This window comes from Dromiciops gliroides, chromosome X, assembly GCF_019393635.1.
Source record: "Dromiciops gliroides isolate mDroGli1 chromosome X, mDroGli1.pri, whole genome shotgun sequence".
Taxonomy (NCBI): domain Eukaryota; kingdom Metazoa; phylum Chordata; class Mammalia; order Microbiotheria; family Microbiotheriidae; genus Dromiciops; species Dromiciops gliroides.
Window position 1 is genome coordinate 51,445,121 of NC_057867.1, and position 19,798 is coordinate 51,464,918.

At 44.9% G+C, this 19,798-nt stretch overlaps 1 protein-coding gene across 1 annotated transcript; it reads left to right on the plus strand.

Moving 5' to 3' along the window:
• The first annotated feature begins 9,169 nt into the window (after window positions 1-9,169).
• VGLL1 (vestigial like family member 1) lies at window positions 9,170-18,608 on the plus strand. The gene is made up of 4 exons (XM_043973786.1): window positions 9,170-9,389; window positions 13,558-13,977; window positions 16,865-16,924; window positions 18,532-18,608. The coding sequence occupies exons 1-4, from the start codon at window positions 9,176-9,178 to the stop codon at window positions 18,606-18,608; spliced, it is 771 nt and encodes a 256-aa protein (XP_043829721.1). The 5' UTR covers window positions 9,170-9,175.
• Window positions 18,609-19,798: the final 1,190 nt, after the last annotated feature.

The following is a 19,798-nucleotide window of genomic DNA, read 5'->3' on the forward strand; positions in this document are numbered from 1 at the left end:
TCAGGTAATGAACCTTGATTCAAGCCAATGGTAGAAAAAGGGGTGAAGAGAGTACAGCCCCCTTCTGCCAAGAGATCAGTACCAGTTAAGAGTTTGGCAAGTAGAACCCATGACAAAAGACTAAAGGAATTAGATGGGTTTCTGTGTAGGGATATGAGGGGTCTGACCAGGTGTGATAATGTTTATCATTGACTGGAGGGCCCCATTCCTCTTCCTAAAGGGGGTTGGAGATAGGGCTGGAAGCAAGTATAGTATAACATGGGAGGCACAGGGTCAGATGAGAGGCCTCTCTTCACTACCCTCTTCTCTCTGAAGGATGGAGAGTAGGCAGGAAAGGGCACAGCAGGAGATGGAAGTTGAACTTGCATGGCAGGAGAAAGAAGTCCTGTTTCCCATCAACTTTCCTCTTTCTTTTCCTTCAAGGTACAGGCCTGAGGTCAAAGGGAAGTTTGCTCCTCTTTGCTCTTGTTGTTGTTTTTTTGTGGTGCAATGCCACCTAGCTGCCCTCCTCTTTGCGATGAAGCCTCTCCACATCCCAGTTGGAAGATCAAGCTGGAAGCAGGAAGTAGAAGTTGCCTCGCGTTGGCACAGATGGAAGTTGTTGCTTTGGGTCCAGTGGAAGGTGCCTAGCTCAGCCCCTTTCGGCCTCCCTCAGTGAAGCATCTTAGTAGGTGCTTAATGTCTGTAAATTCATCTATTCCATTTGATATTTCTGGATCATAGTATCAGGGGGCTAGAGCTAGAAGAGACCTCAGAAGCCATATACTCCAACCCCCTCATTTTACAAATAGGAAACTGAGGCCCAGAGGGGAAGTGCTTTGCCCATTATCACCCAGGTAGTGAGTGGCAGAACTAGGATTTCATTCCAAGCCCTCTGACTTTTTGATACAATAGACAACCTAGGTCTCAGATGGTCTATGTTTAGTTCTTACTGGAGCCAGAATATTCTCATTGTAAGCTAAGATAGATAGACAGACAGACAGATAGATAGATAGATAGATAGATAGATAGATAGATAGATAGATAGATAGATAGATAGATAGATAGATATAGAATGGTCTGTCTGTCTGAGGACTTGCCTGACTAAGTTTGAAAGAATTATTGCCATATTGACCATAAAAGATGGTGAATATTTATTTCAACCACAGCAACTCTATTGGGGGGTTGCAATCTATGTTGGTGGAAAGTATGTCCACACTGGTCAATTCAATGAAAAAAGCACTGATTACACATTGTCTTAGGCACCGGGAATAAAGATCAATCAATACACATTAACCTCCTGTTATGTTCCATGCCCCTGTGCTAGGCACTGGGGATACTAAGACCCTATCCTCAAGGAGCTTACCGTGGATTTTTGAAGTACAGTAAAGACAATGGACAGATTTGGAGTTTCTACTATTCTTTTGTTTTGTTTTTGGTTTGGTTTTTTGTGGGGCAATGAGGGTTAAGTGACTTGCCCAGGGTCACACAGCTAGTGTCAAGTGTCTGAGGCTAGATTTGAACTCAGGTCCTCCTGAATCCAAGGCCGGTGCTTTATCTACTGCACCATCTAGCTGCCCCCGAGTTTCTACTATTCTTAACAAGAAAATACGCCCCCGGTAGGTTTCTTCTAGCTTCTTTTAAAATGCCATTTCATTCAAGAGTGTCCTGCCATTAACTTGCTGTGTGACCTTGGGCAAATCACCCTCTGCTCTCCATGTAAGGCACGGGTTTTTTTCCTTCACTTCAATTGAGCAAATATTAAGTGCCTACTATGCCAAATGCACTCTAACAACTCCTCAGGCTATCCAGCAATAGAATGGACTGGCTGCCTGGTGATTGAGTGCTGTCCCAAAGGAGAACGAGTTGCTTCCAGAGCTGAGGTGTCCCCTGTCTCTGCAGGTCTCCAAATGGAAACTGGATAAGCATTTGTTGGTGATATTGCAGAGGGGTTACCTGTGTGGAGTGGGTTTGTATTAGGTGAGTTTTCAAGTCCTATCAGACTATGGGGCCCTGAGAAAATCACTGAATCTGTTTCTTCTTTTGCAAAATGAAGGGGTTCAGGGTACTAGAGTACACAGAGAGCGTCTATTCCAATGTCCCTGTTTACAAAGGAGGAAACTGAGGCCCAGGGAGGGGAAGTGATCTCCCTAACATCTCCCAGCTAGTAAGTGGCAGAGCCAAGTTTCAAACCGAGGTCATCTCACTCCACATTTGGGGTTCCTTCCACTACTGCCCCTCTCTGCTTGAGATGCTTTCTGAGATTCCTGTTAGCTCTAGTATTCGAGGATTCCCAACTCCCCATTCTGCTCCTGTGGCACTCTAAAGGAAAGTATCCACCCGCAACCTCCTAGACTTTGGAGTCTCATAACTCCATGAGGCATCTATCAAGCTCAGTACAGTGGGTACTACTCAGTAAACATTTACAAACTGAAGGTAATGAGATAGAGAATCAAAGAGAAATCAGCCCAGGAACGTGGGCAAAGTCATTACCTTTGCCAGCCTTAGGCTCTTACCCAGCCACAGCGGGCAAAGAGGACGAGCATCTCTTCATGCTGACTGCCTTCACGGTTGATGCCAGTTGCCCAAGCAAAATTGGTTCGATGGCATTTGACATCGATCACAGAAACAATGCAGAGCCCAGCAATGCTGCGGCACAGCACGGTCTGCTGTTGGCATGACTCCATTTGAACAAAAATGTCTGTCTGTTTATCAGGTTAATAAGATGGAAATGATCTGCATTTTTATTTCATTTTTATTGGGCTTTGTGTACCAAAATGGGAACCGAGGCACAATGACAGCTTTCATTCCCCCTCACTAGCAAAGAGAATAATTTCTTAAGTAAAATTCTCAAGGTAAACTGCCAAATCAGTCTTTCCAGAAAGCTTTCCCTAGGCCATTTAAAATGGGTTTTTCCTATTGTGCCACATTGATGGATGGGGCCTTAGTCGTTTGTTGAGCAAAGACTAACTGTATTAACTCTACAGTGGTTTGCTATTTCTAGGACTGAAGGAGGAGACAAACAATCAAGATGAAACCGAGATTCCAAATAAGAGATTGCATTCAGAAAGTTTTCAACATTTGGAAGCATAATTGGGAACAAAGTTGGGAACTGATCCCTATTTTTTAGAGTTGATGAGAAGGCCCACACCAAATAAATTTTTTAAAAATCACATGGCAAGCTGGAAGGGACCTTAAGAGATCATATAACCAACCCCCTTCTTCTTCACAGATTGAGGCCCTTAGTGGTCAGGTGATACAGTAGACAGAGTGCCTGTCCTGGAATCAGGAAGACCCGAGTTCAAATCTAGCCTCAGACACTTACTAGCAGTGTGACACTGGGCAAGTCACTTAACCTCTGTCTGCCTCAGTTTCCTTATCTGTAAAGTGGAAATCATAAGAGCACCTACCTTGTGGCATTGCTGTGAGGATCAGCTGAGAGAATAATTGTAAAAGGCACTTGGTACAGTTCCTGGGATATAATAGACACTTAAAATAAAGGTTATGCCTGGAAGGACTCACATGAACTGATGCTGAGTGAGATGAACAGAACCAGGAGAACATTATACACAGTATCAACAACACTGGGTGTTGATCAACTGTGATAGACTTGACTCTTCTCAACAATACAATGGTCCAAGACAGTTCCAAAGGACTCATGATGGAAAGTGCTCTCCAAATCCAGAAAAAAAAAGAACTGTTGAATCTAGATGCAGATTGAACCATACTGTTTCTACTTTTACTTTTTTGCATTTTTCCCTTTTGCTCTGATTCTTCTTTCACAGCATGACTAATGCAGAAATATGTTGAATGTGATTGTACGTATATAACCTGCATCAGATTGCTTGCTGTCTTGGGGAGGGGGGAGGGAGAAAAATTTGGAACTAAACATCCTATGAAAACAAATGTTGAAAACTATCTCTACATGTAACTAGAAAATAATAAAATAATTTTATGATTTAAAATAAAATAAAGGTTATGCTTGTGCCCTTCCCCTTTCAAAGTGTTGGTACCAAGATTTCAATCCAAGTCTACAGAGCCCTAATCTAATGAATACTCTTTTCACTGTAGACTATGTTTATTTTTCAAATTAAAAGTCAAGTAAAAACCATTTTGTTTGGGGGTTTTAGAATTTTTCATAACAATCATAATAAGATAATGGAGACACCCTAGGTTTTTCAAAATTAGGCGAGGTAATTCTTGCTCTAAATACCCTTGTTAGAGGTACAGAGATTATGTTTTGCTCTGGGGCAGAAAGTAAATGGATAGCAAAGCCAAGAATCCTAAGGCTGTTGGCTCCTGCATTTCTCTTTCCCAGGGTGAGGAACGAGGAGGTGTCATAGAATCTGATTTGGAAGGAGGTCATCTAATACAACCCCTGCCAAATGCAGGAATTCCTTAATAACAGTTCACCAGTGGCAAGAGTATTATTAAGTGATTTGCTGAAACTTCCTGATTCTAGGCCCAGTAGTCTATCAGACTATGTGGTGCTACCTGCCTCCTAAAAGATCCCTGAGCACTTGTCTGGCCTTTGCTCAAATGTCTCCAGTTAAAGGGAAGTCACACCTCACTAGGCTGCCCAGTCCACTTTTGGACAACTCTAATAACTCGTGTTTATATAGAACTTTAAGTTTTGCAAAGTGCTTTCCATAAGCTCTTTTTGTGGTGTCAAAGAATTGAAAATTGAGGGGGTGCCTATCCCTTGGGGGATAGCTGAACTAGGTATGATATAAGAATGTAATAAAATTCAATTGTACCAGAAGAAATGATGAAGGAGATGGTTTCAGAGAAACCTGGAAAGACTCCTATGAACTGATACAGAATGCAGTGAGCAGAACCAGAGAAAAATGTATGTGATCACAACAATATAGTCAAGACAAACAATTCTGAAAGACTTTGGAACTTTGATCAACACAATGGAGCCAGAGGATTCATGATGAAACAGGCTACCCACTTCTAGATAGAAAGTACAGATTGAGGCATATTTTTTTGGACATGGTCAATGAAGGAATGCAGTTTTTTTTAAACTATGGGTGCTTGTAACAAGCTTTGTTCTTCTTACTTTCTCAGGGAGGAGCAGGGGCAGTGGTGGTAGTTGGGTGGTGGGGAGAAAAAGATAAGCAAAAAAGAATTTGAACCTGAAAATAAAATAAAATTGACTATTATTTTTTTTTCGGGGCAATGAGGGTTAAGTGACTTGAACAGGGTCACACAGCTAGTAAGTGTCAAGTGTCTGAGCCTGGATTTGAACTCAGGTCCTCCTGAATCCAGGGCTAATGCTTTATCCACTTCGCCACCTAGCTGCCCCTAAATAAAATAATATTGATTTTTTTAAAAAAGCGTTGTGCATACACTGTCTCATTTGAGCCTCCCAACACCCTGAAGTAGGTTCCCTAGGAATTTAAGTGACTAAGTCATTATGACCCAACCAATAAGTATCAGAGATGGTGTTTGAACCCGGGACTTCCTAATGCCACATCTAGCCCTGTACTCATGAGGCCATTACACTTCCTTGTTAGAAAGTTGTGATACTGAGCTAGTCTGCTTCCTTATATTTCTCCTTTAGTCCTATCTGCCTTCTGGAGCCATGGATAATGAAACTAACACTGTTACATGGCGTCCTTTCTGATATTGAAAAGCACCTCTCATATCCTTCCCACCCCTCCCTGCCACCACAAGTCTTCTCTAAACTAGACATCCCATTTCCTTAACCCTCACAGGATGTGGTTTTGAGTCCGCCATTTTGGTGGTCTTCTTCTCCACATGCTCTAACTCTTGGACAACCTTCCCAAGATGCAATGCCCAGAACTGAACCCAATTAAATCATGGAAATGGCAATTCATAAAACCCAAGAGGGGCTCTAAGAGGCACCTTGTCTAACTTCCCACCCAATACAGAAATTTCATCTATAGCATCCTGGTCAGATGCCCATCCATCGTCCAGGAGCTCATTGGTTCTTCCATCCTTTGCCCTTGGAACCTCTGGCCAGGCGAGATGAGATTCAGGGTGACATCTGTTTTGACCTAAATTGACTAACTGCTCAGTTTCGACTCTGTTTACTCTGTCTACTGTTTCAAATCAAACAATGTCTCCTCATTGAATCTGAGATACCATAAACTGGTTCAAAAACAGAAAACGCCACTTTCCCCATTCTTCAAGGCTCCTAACCTGGCTGACTCGTTGGGGTACATTTTATGCATTCTTGACAGCTGGTTTCCAGGAAACGCCTTGTTCAGCCCCAGCTAGAGGGGCAGAAAGCCGGCAAGGGGAATCTGCACAAAACCTACTGTTGCCCGCCTTAGCCAGCACTGCAGCTTTCCCACGCCAACTCGGGGATTGCTAGATGCCGCCGCATGCTTTCCCATCCCCAAGGATCTTGTTGCAGCAGCAAATTAAGGTAGGAGAATCTGGGCTCTGGCCACAGGGAGGGAGCTTTTGACCACACAGCTGCCCACCATATGGTCCCCTGTCAGAGGGACAATGGCCAGAAGAGGCGGTTCGTGATATCGTATGGTCAATTAATGACCCAGCTGGAGCTATATGGGGCTTCTTTTCCAAGGAACGCTCAGGTCTTTATAGATAAATATGACAGAAAACAAATCATGTGCAAACACACACACACTGTCCAAGTTGGAAGGGACCTCAGGGCCATCTGACCCAACTGGTACCTGAACAAAAATCCCCTCCACAACTACAGCTTCAGAGATGGTCTCTCTCCAAGGTCCCTTCCAATTCAAACAACTCTAAAGCCAACCTCATTTGACAGAAGAAAAATACCAAGGCTCAGAGTGATAAAGCAGTTTGCCTGAGGTCACTCGGATCTCTTGCCTGACTCCAAGTCTGGTGAAGGCCAAGCAACGAATCTGTCACAGAACGGGTTGAAATGTCAAAAGATCTACTAAGTTGGTTGGATAAGTTAGACAAAGGCTTTGAGCTGAGTCTTCAAAGTTGCCTATTTAGTGAGTTGGGAATTTTGTGATCTGTGTGTTTCTTGTGGGTATCTCATAAATGCTGCCTGGTTCATTTAACGGGCATTCATTCATCAAAAATGAAGTACCTAAAATACAAGGCCATGAGCTCTCTTTAGTGTTAGCTTTATGATTCTTTCAACAAGCACTTAGTAAGCACCTACTGTATATGGAGCACTGTGCTACATGATGTGAGAGATACAAAATTCTGAAAAGATATCATCACTACCCTCATGGAACTCACGGTTCTACAGAAGGAATTTGATGTCGTCCAATTAGCTTCTATTATAAATTATGCATCTGGGGGGCAGCTAGGTGGCACAATGGCTAAAGCACCGGCCCTGGAGTCAGGAGGACCTAAGTTCAAATCCGGCCTCAGACATTTGACACTTACTAGCTGTGTGACCCTGGGCAAGTCACTTAACCCTTACTGGCCCGCAAAAAGAAACAAACAAACAAACAATCAAACAAAAAGAGTTTGTTCTAGGTCTGACCCTGTGCTAAACAAGGGCCAAAGGGCCCCTGCCCTCAAGGAGCTTGCTTGTAGGATACAACATGTGAACGGCTGAGTACATACAAAAACAAAGGAGATGGGAAAGAGCATTTTTTAAAAATCTGTTGATTGTTGATTTTAAAGCCCCTTACCCCTTTAGGGTCCTGAAAATCCTGAGCTAGGTTAGTTTTATGGTTTCTACCTGAAAGGTCCGGAGGATGACTCATTCTGCATGGGTTTCCATGGCTAGGTATAGTGCAAAACTCTAGGGGAAAGATGAGTTGGATCTTGACTAGTCCCATCTCTGCCAAGCGCTACCCATGTATGACCTGAGGCAAATACCTTCCTCTCTCTGAAGCCGGCCCCAGGTGCCTGCTTAGTGAAATCAGGGAGTTGGACAAGATGTCCTTCAAGGTCCTCTCCAGAAAATCCTTCGATCCTAGGGTGTGGTCAGGAGGGTGGGATCCAAAATATTTTGGTCTCTTCATAGGGAATGGCCGAGAGTGGAAAGCATTGCTTATCTAGGAGATCAAAATGTGCTATACCGCCTAGCTCCATTGTCTACGGAATCCCTGGAGGGCTTTTGGTTGGCTCTGGCTTATACCCTGCTCATCCATTCTGGTCCCAAACATTTCCTTTTGAGAAAGATGCTGCACTGTTCCTGGTAGATGCACTTCATTTCGATGTTTCTGAATTGGGTTACGCTACATTACTTGGCCTCCCCTACCAAATAAATGCCTAGGGACAGCCTGGTTGCTTCCTACTCCTTTGTAAGGCATCGCTTTGTTGTCTTCTGTCCTTGTTTGTCAAAGTCCACGGATTCGGTTCCTTTCACTGGATAGATTTTCATCAGAGCCATTTCTAGTAATTCTAGTGCATGTGTGGGGGAGGGGAAGGGTGGGGAGGACACCTGGAGATAGAAAGATCTTAGACCTTGGAACACCAGGCCCAGTGGAGGGAAAGACCCACGGAAATGGCCCAAGGGAGGGTGGGGACCCAAGGATAGGGAATCTAGACCCACAGGCAACTCCCTTCTGTGCCCCGCCCCCCAGGTGGACTGGGACAATGCTGTTGGGGAAGCTTTCTGTAGAAGGAGAAGGAAAAGGGCAGTGCTAGGCTAGGGAAAGCTCACTTGAAAAGAGAGAAGACTTTGGGATCTCACTTCCAACCCACACACTTGAATATCCTCCATCGATTCCAACCCAAGTTTTCATAGCACCACCTACGACCTCTTCCAACAAGCCCAGGAAGAGGTAGAGAGGGAGGTGGCAGGTGGTGAGTACAGCAGTGGGAAAGGCAGGTGCCACAGCGCTAGAACTCTGGGAGTAAGGAGCCAGGGTCCGGGGAGGGAGCGGAGGCACATTCGCTACGTGGTTCAGGGCCAATGGGCCAATGGATCACTCACTGCAGGGAAGAAGTGAACCCTGAAGATGTCAGTGCCCTGGCAAGAGTTCCTGTTTCCCCACCTGAGTTTTGGTTCTACCTTTCATTCCTGGACTGGGCATTCTTTAAACATCTTCCTAGTGGCCCAGATCAGTACCTTTCTCCTCACCAGGGCAAGTTATTAGCACACTGCCTTAGCTAAAGTGGGGCTCTCTAAGTGGATAATATACTTGTAAAGAAATCTGCTTCCAGCTTCTACACTGAGCTATTTGTTCATTCTACCATAATCAAATAGAAAACTGGTTCCTGACATTTTCAATTTTGTTCCTAGGCATTGGTAGTGTCAGCCAAGATGGATGAAATGAAGGAAAGTTCCCTCCGGCTGACCAGAGACAAACAACAGCCTATAAAGACAGAGTGGAGCTCCAGATACGTCCTCTTCACTTACTTCCAAGGGGACATTAACAGTGTAGTCGATGAGCACTTTTCTAGAGCCTTGAGTAACACTAAAAAGCCCAAAGATGTGAGCACTGGAGACAGGAGTGAGGCCTCTATCCCTGATAGTGGTGAGTGTGTCCATCTGTTGGGCTGGGTGATTGGGGGTGCTCCTGTAGGATATTAGTACCAGCAGTTCTCCTCAGAGCTGGCTCTTGTGGTCACTGGAAGACACTGCCTTTCACCAAGGACTCCCATTGGCTTCTTTTTTGGGGGGGGGGCAATGAGGGTTAAGTGACTTGCCCAGGGTCACACAGGTAGTGTCAAGTGTCTGAGGTCGGATTTGAACTCAGGTCCTCCAGAATCCAGGGCCAGTGCTCTATCCACTGCGCCGCCTAGCTGCCCCCATCCCATTGGCTTCTAATCCAGATCTGGACTTGGGGTTTACAGTTAGACAAGGTGAGATTCTGCTGACTAATTGGCTCCTTTTCTGCTAATTCTTCTGGCAAGAATTTTCCAGCCAGATAGTACAGTAATTTCCTGAGAGGCACGGAAGATCTGTGTTCAAGTCCCACTTCTGATCGGCTCTGTTAACCTGGGCAAGTCGCTTAATTTCTCAATGCTTGAAACTATTCTTTAAGACTATAAATTTCTTTTTTTAAAAAATCATAAAAGTATTTTATTATTTCCACTGACATGTAAAGATAGTTTTCAACGTTTGTTTTCATAGGATTTTTAGTTCCAAAATTTTCCCCCATCCTTCCTTCCGTCCCCCCTTCCCAAGACGGAAAGCAATCTGATATAGGTTATATATGTACAATCACATTAAACATATTTCTGCATTAGTAAAAAAAAAAAAGACTATAAATTTCAGGGTAGTAGGATGGTGGATAGAGTGCTGGACCTGGTGTCAGAAAGACTTGAATTCAAATTCAGCCTCAGACAAGTACTAGCTGTGTGTCCTCGGGCAAGTCACTTAACCTCGGCCTGCCTCAGTTTCCTCATTGGTAAAATGGAAACAATGATAGCAACTCCCTCCCAGGGTTGCTTGTGAGGAACCAATGAGATAACATTTGTAAAAGCACTTAACACTGCCTGAAACACAGTGGTCACTATATAAATGCTTATTCTCCTTCTTTCCTTTCCTACTAAGTGGCAGGGCCAAACCACCGGCTGCCTCTGCAGATTGAGTTTTAGTCCAACTGAGCTGTAGTCTGTGATTCAAATATGAAGGGTTTGATACAAAACGCGAAGCAAGTAATCAGATGGGGAAGAAGCGATGTCCAATGTACCAAGAGCCGAGGAATGGTTTGTGTTGGAGCCATAATCCAAGAGGCAGGGCGCTGCTGTATTGGAAAGCACATCAGAAGACCTGGGCTGCACAGCCCTTACTAGCCTGTGTGACCTTGGGCTGGTCATTCCAACTCTATTGACATCACTTTCCTTATCTGTAAAATAAGAGGGTTGGGCCAGAAGGGAGCATCTCCAATGGCTCTTTTGGCCTGCTTGGCCTCCTCTCCTTGCCGCACCCCCCCCCAAAAGATTAGGCAGCCCTGTGTTCAAACGAGAGGCAATGTAGACCTCACAGCAGTGTGGTGCAGTGCCTGGCACATAGTAAGTTGTTAATGAACGCTTCTTCTTTCCTCCATCCATTCATTCACGCTTTTAATTTATTCACATCCTGCCTCCAGCACTTACTATCTCTGCAGCCATCATCAAGGCATTTAATCTCTCTGAGCTTCTGTTTCTTCTGTAAAATGGAGAGAGTAATACTTAAAGAAAAGTAAGTTCAGAATATGTAATCAGATGAATAGGTCTTTGGGAAGAAGAGCCAAGATGGAGAGAATAGAGAAGCAGCTCCATATGGCAGAGAGAAAGAAGGCAAGCCCTGAATGCAGAGTGGGCTTGGGGGTTTGGTTCGCTCTTCTGCCATGAGGCAGGATGCTCCAATTCCTTCTCCCCTTGGGACCTCAGAACCACTTCAGAGCCCCCTTTCAGCTCTAACACTATTGTTCTCTATTATCCCTAAGCCTCCCCCCTCCCCCTGCCCCCCCACAATCTAGAGAAGCTGATCCTTCTCAGAATCACTTCTTTCTTTTTCCTTCCTTTCTCTTTCCTTCTTTCTTTTTTTCTTTTTCCTTCCTTCCTTCTTCCTTCTTTCCTTTCTCTTTCCTTCTCTTTCCTTCCTTCCTCATTCCTTCTTCCTTCCTTCCTTTCTTCCCTTCCTCCCTTCTTCCTGCCTTTTCTTTCTTCCTTTCTTTTTTCTTTCTTTCTCTTTCCTTTTTTCTTTTCCCTTCCTTCTTCCTTCTTTTCTTTCTCTTTCCTTCTTTCCTTCCTTCCTTTCTTCTTTCTTTTTCCTTCCTTCTTCCTTCCTTTTCTTTCTCTTTCCTTCTTTCCTTCCTTCCTTTCTTTTTCTCTTTCTTCCTTCCCTTCCTCCTTCCTTCCTTTCTCTTTCCTTCCTTCTTTCTTTTCTTTTTCTTTCTTCCTTTTTTCTTTCTTTCTCTTTCCTTCTTTCTTTCCTTCCTTCCTTCTTTCTTTTTCCTTCCTTCTTTCCTTCCTTTCTCTTTCTTTCTTCCTTTCTCCCATCTTCCTTCCTTCCTTCCTTCCTTCCTTCCTTCCTTCCTTCCTTCCTTCCTTCCTTCCTTCCTTCCTTCCTTCCTTCTTTTTTGGAGCAATCGGGATTAAGTGACTTGCCCAGGGTCACACAACTAATAAATGTCTAAGGCCATATTTGAACTCAGGTCCTCCTAACTCCAGGGTTGGTGCTCTGTCTATCCACTGCACCACCTAACTGCCCCAAGAATCTTGTTTTTCAAAGCATAAAATATATATCAAAACATAAAATATAAAGGATTGTCAAGGAAACAGTTATATGGAAATATGATTATCAAAATATACATTTTTTTAAAACCCAGTTCTGGGACTCTGGGTTCAGAACTCCTACTACGGCATGAGATAATGTGTAATAAATGACAGACAAATAGTATAGAGGGGAGAAAGAGAGATCACTGGAGGGAAAGTAGTCAGGAAGCCTGCCTGGAGGAAATGGGATACATTCCTCACATAGAGGTACCCCCCCCCCGCTCTGATTTAATGCAAGCCAGGCATGGAAACCTGGTGCCACTTTTCTAAAGCTGAGGGTTTTATTAGTGAGTCCTAGGATATCAGAGCTAAAGGGGGCCTTTGGGATCAGTTTAATCCAGCCTCCTCATTTTAGAGAGGAGTTAATGGTGATCCAAGAAAAGTGACTTGCCCAAGGTCACCCAGAGGTTGGAGTCCGAGCCCCTAACTCTAAATTTCCAAGCCAGTGCTCTGACATGGGCTCGTCTGAAAACTCTTTCAGAAGCACCCGTTGGCATGGGGACGCTGAACTAATGCCATGCAAAGGGAACTCTGATGTGACTTGATCAAAAACCATTGTTTAATGAAAGGGGTTTGGCAAGTCGGCCTCCGGGTTAGCCCTTGGGTGAGGCTTACTGCTTTGTAATTGTTCTTATTGGAATTTAAATCCTAGGTCTCTCACCATCCAAAAGCATGCCTGGGTTTGGTACTGCCCAATACTAATAGAACTTTAGAACTGGGAGGGACCTTAGAAGTCCAGCTCAACATTCTCATTTTGCTGAAGAGAAAGTTGAAACCCAGAGGTTCTATAACACCTCGTACCTGCATAGGTGCTTTTCAATGCATTATCTCACTTGATCCTCACAACAACTCCGTGAGGTAGGCATTTTTGTCCCCATTTTACAGATAAGGAAATTGAGGCTTAGAGGAGATTGAGTCACTCGTCTAAGGGAAGCGGCAGTAGCCCACTGGACTGGGCTGTAACCGGGAGGGGCCCCCATGTTGTTTGGGGAACGAATGCTAGAGAGAAAGTAGAAAACGCCCATCCAGCCAAGCCAGTCCTCCCGAGCTTTGCAGGAACTGGATGGATTGCCTCTGGGTCTCTCGTTAAGATTTAGTAGCCTCTTGACTCTTACCTCTAATCGCCTTCCTCCACCCTAAAGCCCTCGGGCGCACATGTACACACACTTTCACTCACTTTCACTCACTCCTGACCCCTTAATCTCCATGTATCTCACTATCTCTAGAATAATAAATTAAAACCTAGTTGAGAAAGATAGGAGAGTGACTCCCTGTAGAGACTTCAAATGTCCAAGTGGAAACAGATCTTAGAGCTCATCCCATCCAACGTCCCCTGCTTTGGGCCACAGCAGCGAGGTGCTCTAAATATTGAATGCAGTGCAGTGTTATTGCTGTGTCTATCTCATCTCCCAACCCTTCCCAAACTTTCTTTCCTAGACAATCATTTGCATCCAAATCAGTGGAGTTTCAACCCTCACTGGACTAGGCCAATGCCAGAATTATCTTCCATCAACAAGAGCCTGGCCAACTGTGGTTTGAACATGCCTGTCGCCCAGGACTCATCGCCGCTGATGGTCACAAGTCCTCCTCCGCAGCTTGGAAACCTGTGGCATTTGTCATCTCCTGTAGCCAGCCCGAGCCATGCTGAGATGGGGTACCCTTCTCCCTCCTTCTCTAGTTTTCATCTTATGCCGGGACCTGAGCGTGAGAGGAAATACGGCTCCCTTCTGAACCTCCTGCAGCAAGACAGGTGCATTGCGTACCCTGTGCCACAAGCCAGGAAGCAGGCTAGACATTGTCCCCATGGCATTGGAACCACGAACCTGTTCCCCTCTGGGACTCTCAGCCCTGACTGTGGTAAGGAAATGCCTGTATGTCATTCTGTGCTGAGGATTCCGCCACTGTTTCTCCTTGGCTGAACATGCTTGATTCAATGGGTAATTGGCAATGCCAAGTTGCAAGGGTCCCTTAGCCATGATAGTCTGGCCCAAGCATAATCTCTTGATGTTGGCACTTTATGCGTCCTCCTACCCAGCTCAAACTTTGCACTCTACCTAAACTGGACAATGCTCTCGTCCCCCATTCTAATGCTGCCTTCTAAGGGGGCAGCTAGGTGGCGCAGTGGATAAAGCACTGGCCCTGGAGTCAGGAGGACCTGAGTTCAAATCCGACCTCAGACACTTGACACTAGATGTGTGACCCTAGGCAAGTTACTTAACCCCAAATGCCTCACCAAAGAGAGGGGGAGAGAGAGAGAGAGAGAGAGAGAGAGAGAGAGAGAGAGAGAGAGAGAGAGAGTTAACTAATGCTGCCTTCCTTCCATCTCCGCCTGTGTCTGTTATCGACTCTCATGTCTGGAATAGTAAACATTACATGAGTCTAATTGGACAAATATACACACACTAGACTAATGAGACAAGAACTACCACTCACCAAAAGAGCAGAGCTACTGAATAAAGATAGCCAGTTCCCAGAGAACCATAGAGAGCCTGGGGTGACCATGGAGTTGCCAGTGCCTGGTCCTTATTGTCAAATAGGATTAAGCAGGTGGACTGCAGTGTTCTCCATGGTTAAAGATAATAAAATTCCTGAGGGCAAAGTCTATGTTGTTTCTATCTCTGCAAGCCCTGGATTGAGCACAACACTTTTTTATAGTGGGTGCTTAATAAATGTTTCTTGGATGGATGGATGGATGGATGGATGGATGGATGGATGGATGGATGGATGGATAGATGGATAATGCTGGCATTGGGGGCCATGCCTTTGAATGAAGTTTTCTGCTCTATGATCAAGATCTCTGTGAAAGATGAGGTGCCATGTTCTATTGAGGCAGGCCACCAAGAGCACTTTCAGCCCTTCACCAACACAGGAGCCACTGAGTTTAGTACATAGTTAGCAAAAGCAATTTGTGAAACTAGGAAGCTACCAGATAGCCACTTTGATTCCCCATTTCAGTCACAGCCCATGGGAGCTCTTCCCCAGTCCATCCTGCTCCTTATCCCACTCCACCATGGTGGTCTTTCTAGCAGTGGCCTCACGATGTCCTGTGATCTCGGTTTTGCCACCAACCCCCTCCCCCGCCACACACCACCACCCCCCACACCCACACACAAACAACTGAATTAAGAGAATGCCTTGTGTTGCTTGCCCTAGTGCAATAATTGCTAAATTATAGTCTGAGATTTTCCATATGCCCTCACTAATGTAGACTGGGGATAAAATGGGCCTTTAACAGCTAAGGAATCATTGAGAGGGTCAGCTGTGATCAACTGGCCAGAAACATTTGCCCCCATCTAGTTCATTAATTTTCTTACTTCCAATTTTATTAATCTCTCCTTTGATTTTCAGGATTTCCAATTTGGTGTTTAATTGGGAATTTTAAAATTTGTTCATTTTCTAGTTTTTTTAGTTGCATACCCAATTCATTGATCTGCTTTTGTCCCAGTCTATACACTATACCTTTCCTTATAACAATGAACTTGGAGCCCAATGTAACTTGGGAGTCAGCCTAGAATAAGTAAAAAGACTGTCAGAGAATCAGCCAGAAGAGCAGATTTCTAGTCCTGACTCTACCATTAATTATTTGTAGGACTTGGTTTCTTGATCTGTAAAGTGAGGAGCTAGACTAGATGCTCCCACCCCTCAGTCCTATGAATTGATGATTCTATGACCCTGGGCAAGTGGCCCCAATGTTCTGGGACTGTCTTTTTTTGTCCTAAATTTGCCAATTTATGGGATTGGCTTAGGTGATTTCTAAGGAAAGTCTCCTTCAGCTCTACCATTCTAGTATAGTTGACAAGAATCACAAAGTTAATTTTTGTTAAAATAAGTAGTTAGAGAAGGAAATTGCATTCTTGGAAATAGGTTGGACAGCTGCAATGACAATGCCAGACTCCTAGGTGACAAATCTGGGGTGCAACACATGGAAATAATCTGAGTAACCCAATCCATAGCCCCTTGGAGGTGGAATGCTGGGGAGGACCCTTGCCCCACTAACTGCTTGCTTTATATTCCAGTCCCCGGCGGGGGGGGGGGGGCCGGGGGCGGCTCTTCTACTTCTCTAGTCCCCTTCTCCCTATTCACTGTCTCCCCTACCCACAATACCTTCCTTAGTCTCACAAAAATGCAATGGGCAATCTTGGCACATGCTTCTCCTTTTGGTCAAGGTGGAAGGAAGACTTGACATGAGCAAGGCTAAGTGGAATGAGCATTGAATTTAGTGACAAAAGGCTGGAGCACAAATTCCAGCTTTCCCATTTACTGCCTGTGTAACCTTGGGAGAGTCACTTCTCTCCCTGGGCCTCAGTTTCTTCCTTTGCAAAAAAAAAAGGGGGGGGGGAGTCAGACTAGACAGCCTCTGAGGTCCCTTTCAGCTCTAGACTGTCCTATTTCTCCCCACCAGTAACCCTTCCTCTCTTTACACAAAACATTCTGGCAGAAGTGGGAACCACTGCTATCGTCGATATGATCCAGCTGTTGACCAACATCATTGTTGACTGGGGCTGCCCGGGCTGGTGTGAGCCTTCTTGGCACATCTCTTAAATCACTAAATTCAAGAAGACTACAAATGTGCCCCACGAGGGGCAGGAATAGAAGCTGCCCTGCTTTCAGGGCACTGGCTAAGGGAGAAGAAGGGCGGGTGGCCAAAGCAGCAGGGCTGACCATTCCTGGTATCTGCCAGTCCCGTTGGCCACTCAGCCTCCTCCCAGAAGTGCTACTGACAAACCACCTCTTTTTGTCTCAGAGAAGAAATCAGGTTCCTTCCAAAGGCTAGAAAATCCCAGCACCCATCCCACTAATGGAAGTAGGTATCTGACCTATGCTTGCCTGGGATAAATTTATGGCAAATTCTCAGTGCTGGTTAAAAAACAGACAGACAAAAATGTGAAGCTGCTTCTGCCACAACTTCAATGACCAGGGGTCTCTGATTTAGAATAACCTGACATTCTGAAGGAGCCCTTAACATTTTCTAGCTTTTACAGATTCCTGTTATTTACCCTTCCGGTAGTCCCTAACAGGCTTTAGTGCAAGAGACAGCCGAATCAGCTCAGTTAGCGGAAGTGAACCAGCCCAAAGCCCCAAGGGGGATGAGTGCTTCTACGGGAATTAAAATGCTTAGTCCCAGATGTTCTGTCCTTTGCTTCAAGGACCACCCACGGCTCTGCTGTTGGAACAAATGCCCATTGAGGCTGAACGCCAAAACGATTGGTTACATAAAATTCTCAACTGGAAGGTTCTGAAGCAAGTCCTGCTCCATCTGCATGCAATGGGTTGGGAGTCAGAGGCCCTGGGTCTGAATCTGAGTTCTGCTCCTTATTACCTATGTGACCTCAGCCATGTTCCTTTTTTATCTCTGGGCCCCAGTTCCTCTCTGTGTAAAATGAAGGGATGTAGGGCAGCTAGGTGGCGCAGTGGATAAAGCACAGGCCCTGGATTCAGGAGGACCTGAGTTCAAATGGGACCTCAGACACTTGATACTAGCTGTGTGACCCTGGGCAAGTCACTTAACCCTCATTGCCCCACAAAAAAACCCAAACAATAAAATGAGGGGATGTAGGGCAGCTAGGTGGCATAGTAGATGGAGTCAGGAAGAATCATTTTCCTGAGTTCATATCCATCCTCAGACACTTACTGTGTGACCCTAAGCTTCACCCTGTTTGCCTCAGTCTCCTCATCTGTAAAATGAGCTGGGGAAAGAAGTGGCCAAACCACTTCAGCATCTCTGCCAAGAAAACCCCAAAGGAGGTCATGAGGAGTTGGACATTATTGAAAACGACCGAACAATAACAAGAAAAATGTGGGGATGGGGTTAGATGGTCTCTGATGTCCCTTGCACTTCTAATATTGAAGTTCTGACAAGAGGCTAATTAATTACTCGATAAGCATTTATTAAACACCTACTGTGTGCCTGGCACTGTGCTAAGCGCTAAATTCTACATGTGGGTTGTAACATTATCTAAGTGCAGAGGGGGCATAGCCTGAAGGAGTGAGCAGAACAGGGTTGGTTTAATCCCAGAAGGCTTCTTCTTCTTCTTCTTCTTCTTCTTCTTCTTCTTCTTCTTCTTCTTCTTCTTCTTCTTCTTCTTCTTCTTCTTCTTCTTCTTCTTCTTCTTCTTCTTCTTCTTCTTCTTCTTCTTCTTCTTCTTCTTCTTCTTCTTCTTCTTCTTCTTCTTCTTCTTTTTGGCGGGGCAATGAGGGTTAAGTGACTTGCCCAGGGTCACACAGCTAGTAAGTGTCAAGTGTCTGAGGCTGGATTTGAACTCAGGTCCTACTGAATCCAGGACCAGTGCTCTATCTACTGTGCCACCTAGCCGCCCCCTCAGATGGCTTCTTGATGGAAATAAGTTTTATGTAAGTCCGACTCCCAACCGCATCCCCACATTTTTAACGATTCCTTTTGTTTTCTTTTAGGCATAGAAACAAACACTGTTTCTCCACCCGGATCTGAGAGCCCAGGGCATCCTCTTGAAGTCAAAGGGCCTAAATGAGAAAATGGGCCCTTGTCAAGCAGCCTGCACATACTGCTGTGGGATTTCAACATCAATACCAGTGGATGTGGCTGCTAAGTTGATATCGAACATCTCCCAGCATTTGCTTGAAGCCAAAGTTGATATGAATGGTTCTGTCAAAATTGCAAAATGAGCTATTGTTATCATGTTTTTCAGGAGTCCCCCTCCAGGTAGAAGACAAGATCTGTCCTTTTATTGATTGGATGCTTCAGTTCTGTCTTGGCGAAGATAACTTTTTCCCCATGGATACACATGGTGTGGGGGGGGGAACCATAGAACTGCCTATTAACCATCATGTTTTTCTTTTGTCTCTGCCATTAAAGACCAAACTCTATGAGCAAGTCTCCTAAAAATTGTTTCCTTCCCTTTATTTTCTTCATATGCTTAGACTAGAGTCACACCACTTAGACTAGTTAGCCCCCCCAGGGAGTCCAAAAATCACCATCTCCATGGTCGAAGGACCTTAGAGACCACCTAGTTTAACACATACCTAGACAAGAGTTGCTTCTATAATACGCCTAACAAGCAGTCATCAAGTCATCCCATGTCTGCCTCAGGACCTCCAGTGATGGGCAATCACCATACTACCTTCAGAGGCATTCCAGTCCAGTGTTCAACAGCTTTGATCAGGAAGAAGTTTTTCTTCCATCCAGCCTAAATTTGCTTCTCCGTGACCTTCAGCCTTTGCCCTGAGGGCTACATTCTGAGGACGAGCAGAACAACCATAGTCCCTCTTTTGCACACTTGAAAATAGCTATTCTGCCTCTCCTAGTTCTCTTGTTGAGGTACAATGGAAAGGAAACTGGAGGTAGAGGACCTGAGTTCAAATCCCAACTCTTCTTACTACCTGTGTGATCTTGACCAAGTCACTTGACCTCCCTGGACTTCATTATCTGTAAAATGGGGAGTGGGGGTCAGAAGAGATTCCTCTTCCAGCTCTGAACCCACGTGTCTTCTCTAGGTCTGATGTCCCCACTTCTTTCAGCTGGTCCTTAGATGGCCTTCCCCACTCTGGTTACCCTACCTCCAGATACTTTCTAGTTTGTCAATAGCTTTCTCCTAAAACTGAACATGGTATTCCAAGGGCAAAATGCTGCAGGACTCATTGGGACCTTCTGTGGTCTGACACATGGTCTCTCAACACCCCCATTCCCTATTTGTTTTGTTTT

Bases quoted from the DNA above. Each gene is read 5' to 3' on its own strand.
- VGLL1 (XM_043973786.1), top strand. From the start codon at position 9,176: ATGGATGAAATGAAGGAAAGTTCCCTCCGGCTGACCAGAGACAAACAA. The intron at 9,390-13,557 runs GTGAGTGTGTCC...TTTCTTTCCTAG, and splicing joins GGCCTCTATCCCTGATAGTG to ACAATCATTTGCATCCAAAT. The intron at 16,925-18,531 runs GTAGGTATCTGA...GTTTTCTTTTAG, and splicing joins CACCCATCCCACTAATGGAA to GCATAGAAACAAACACTGTT.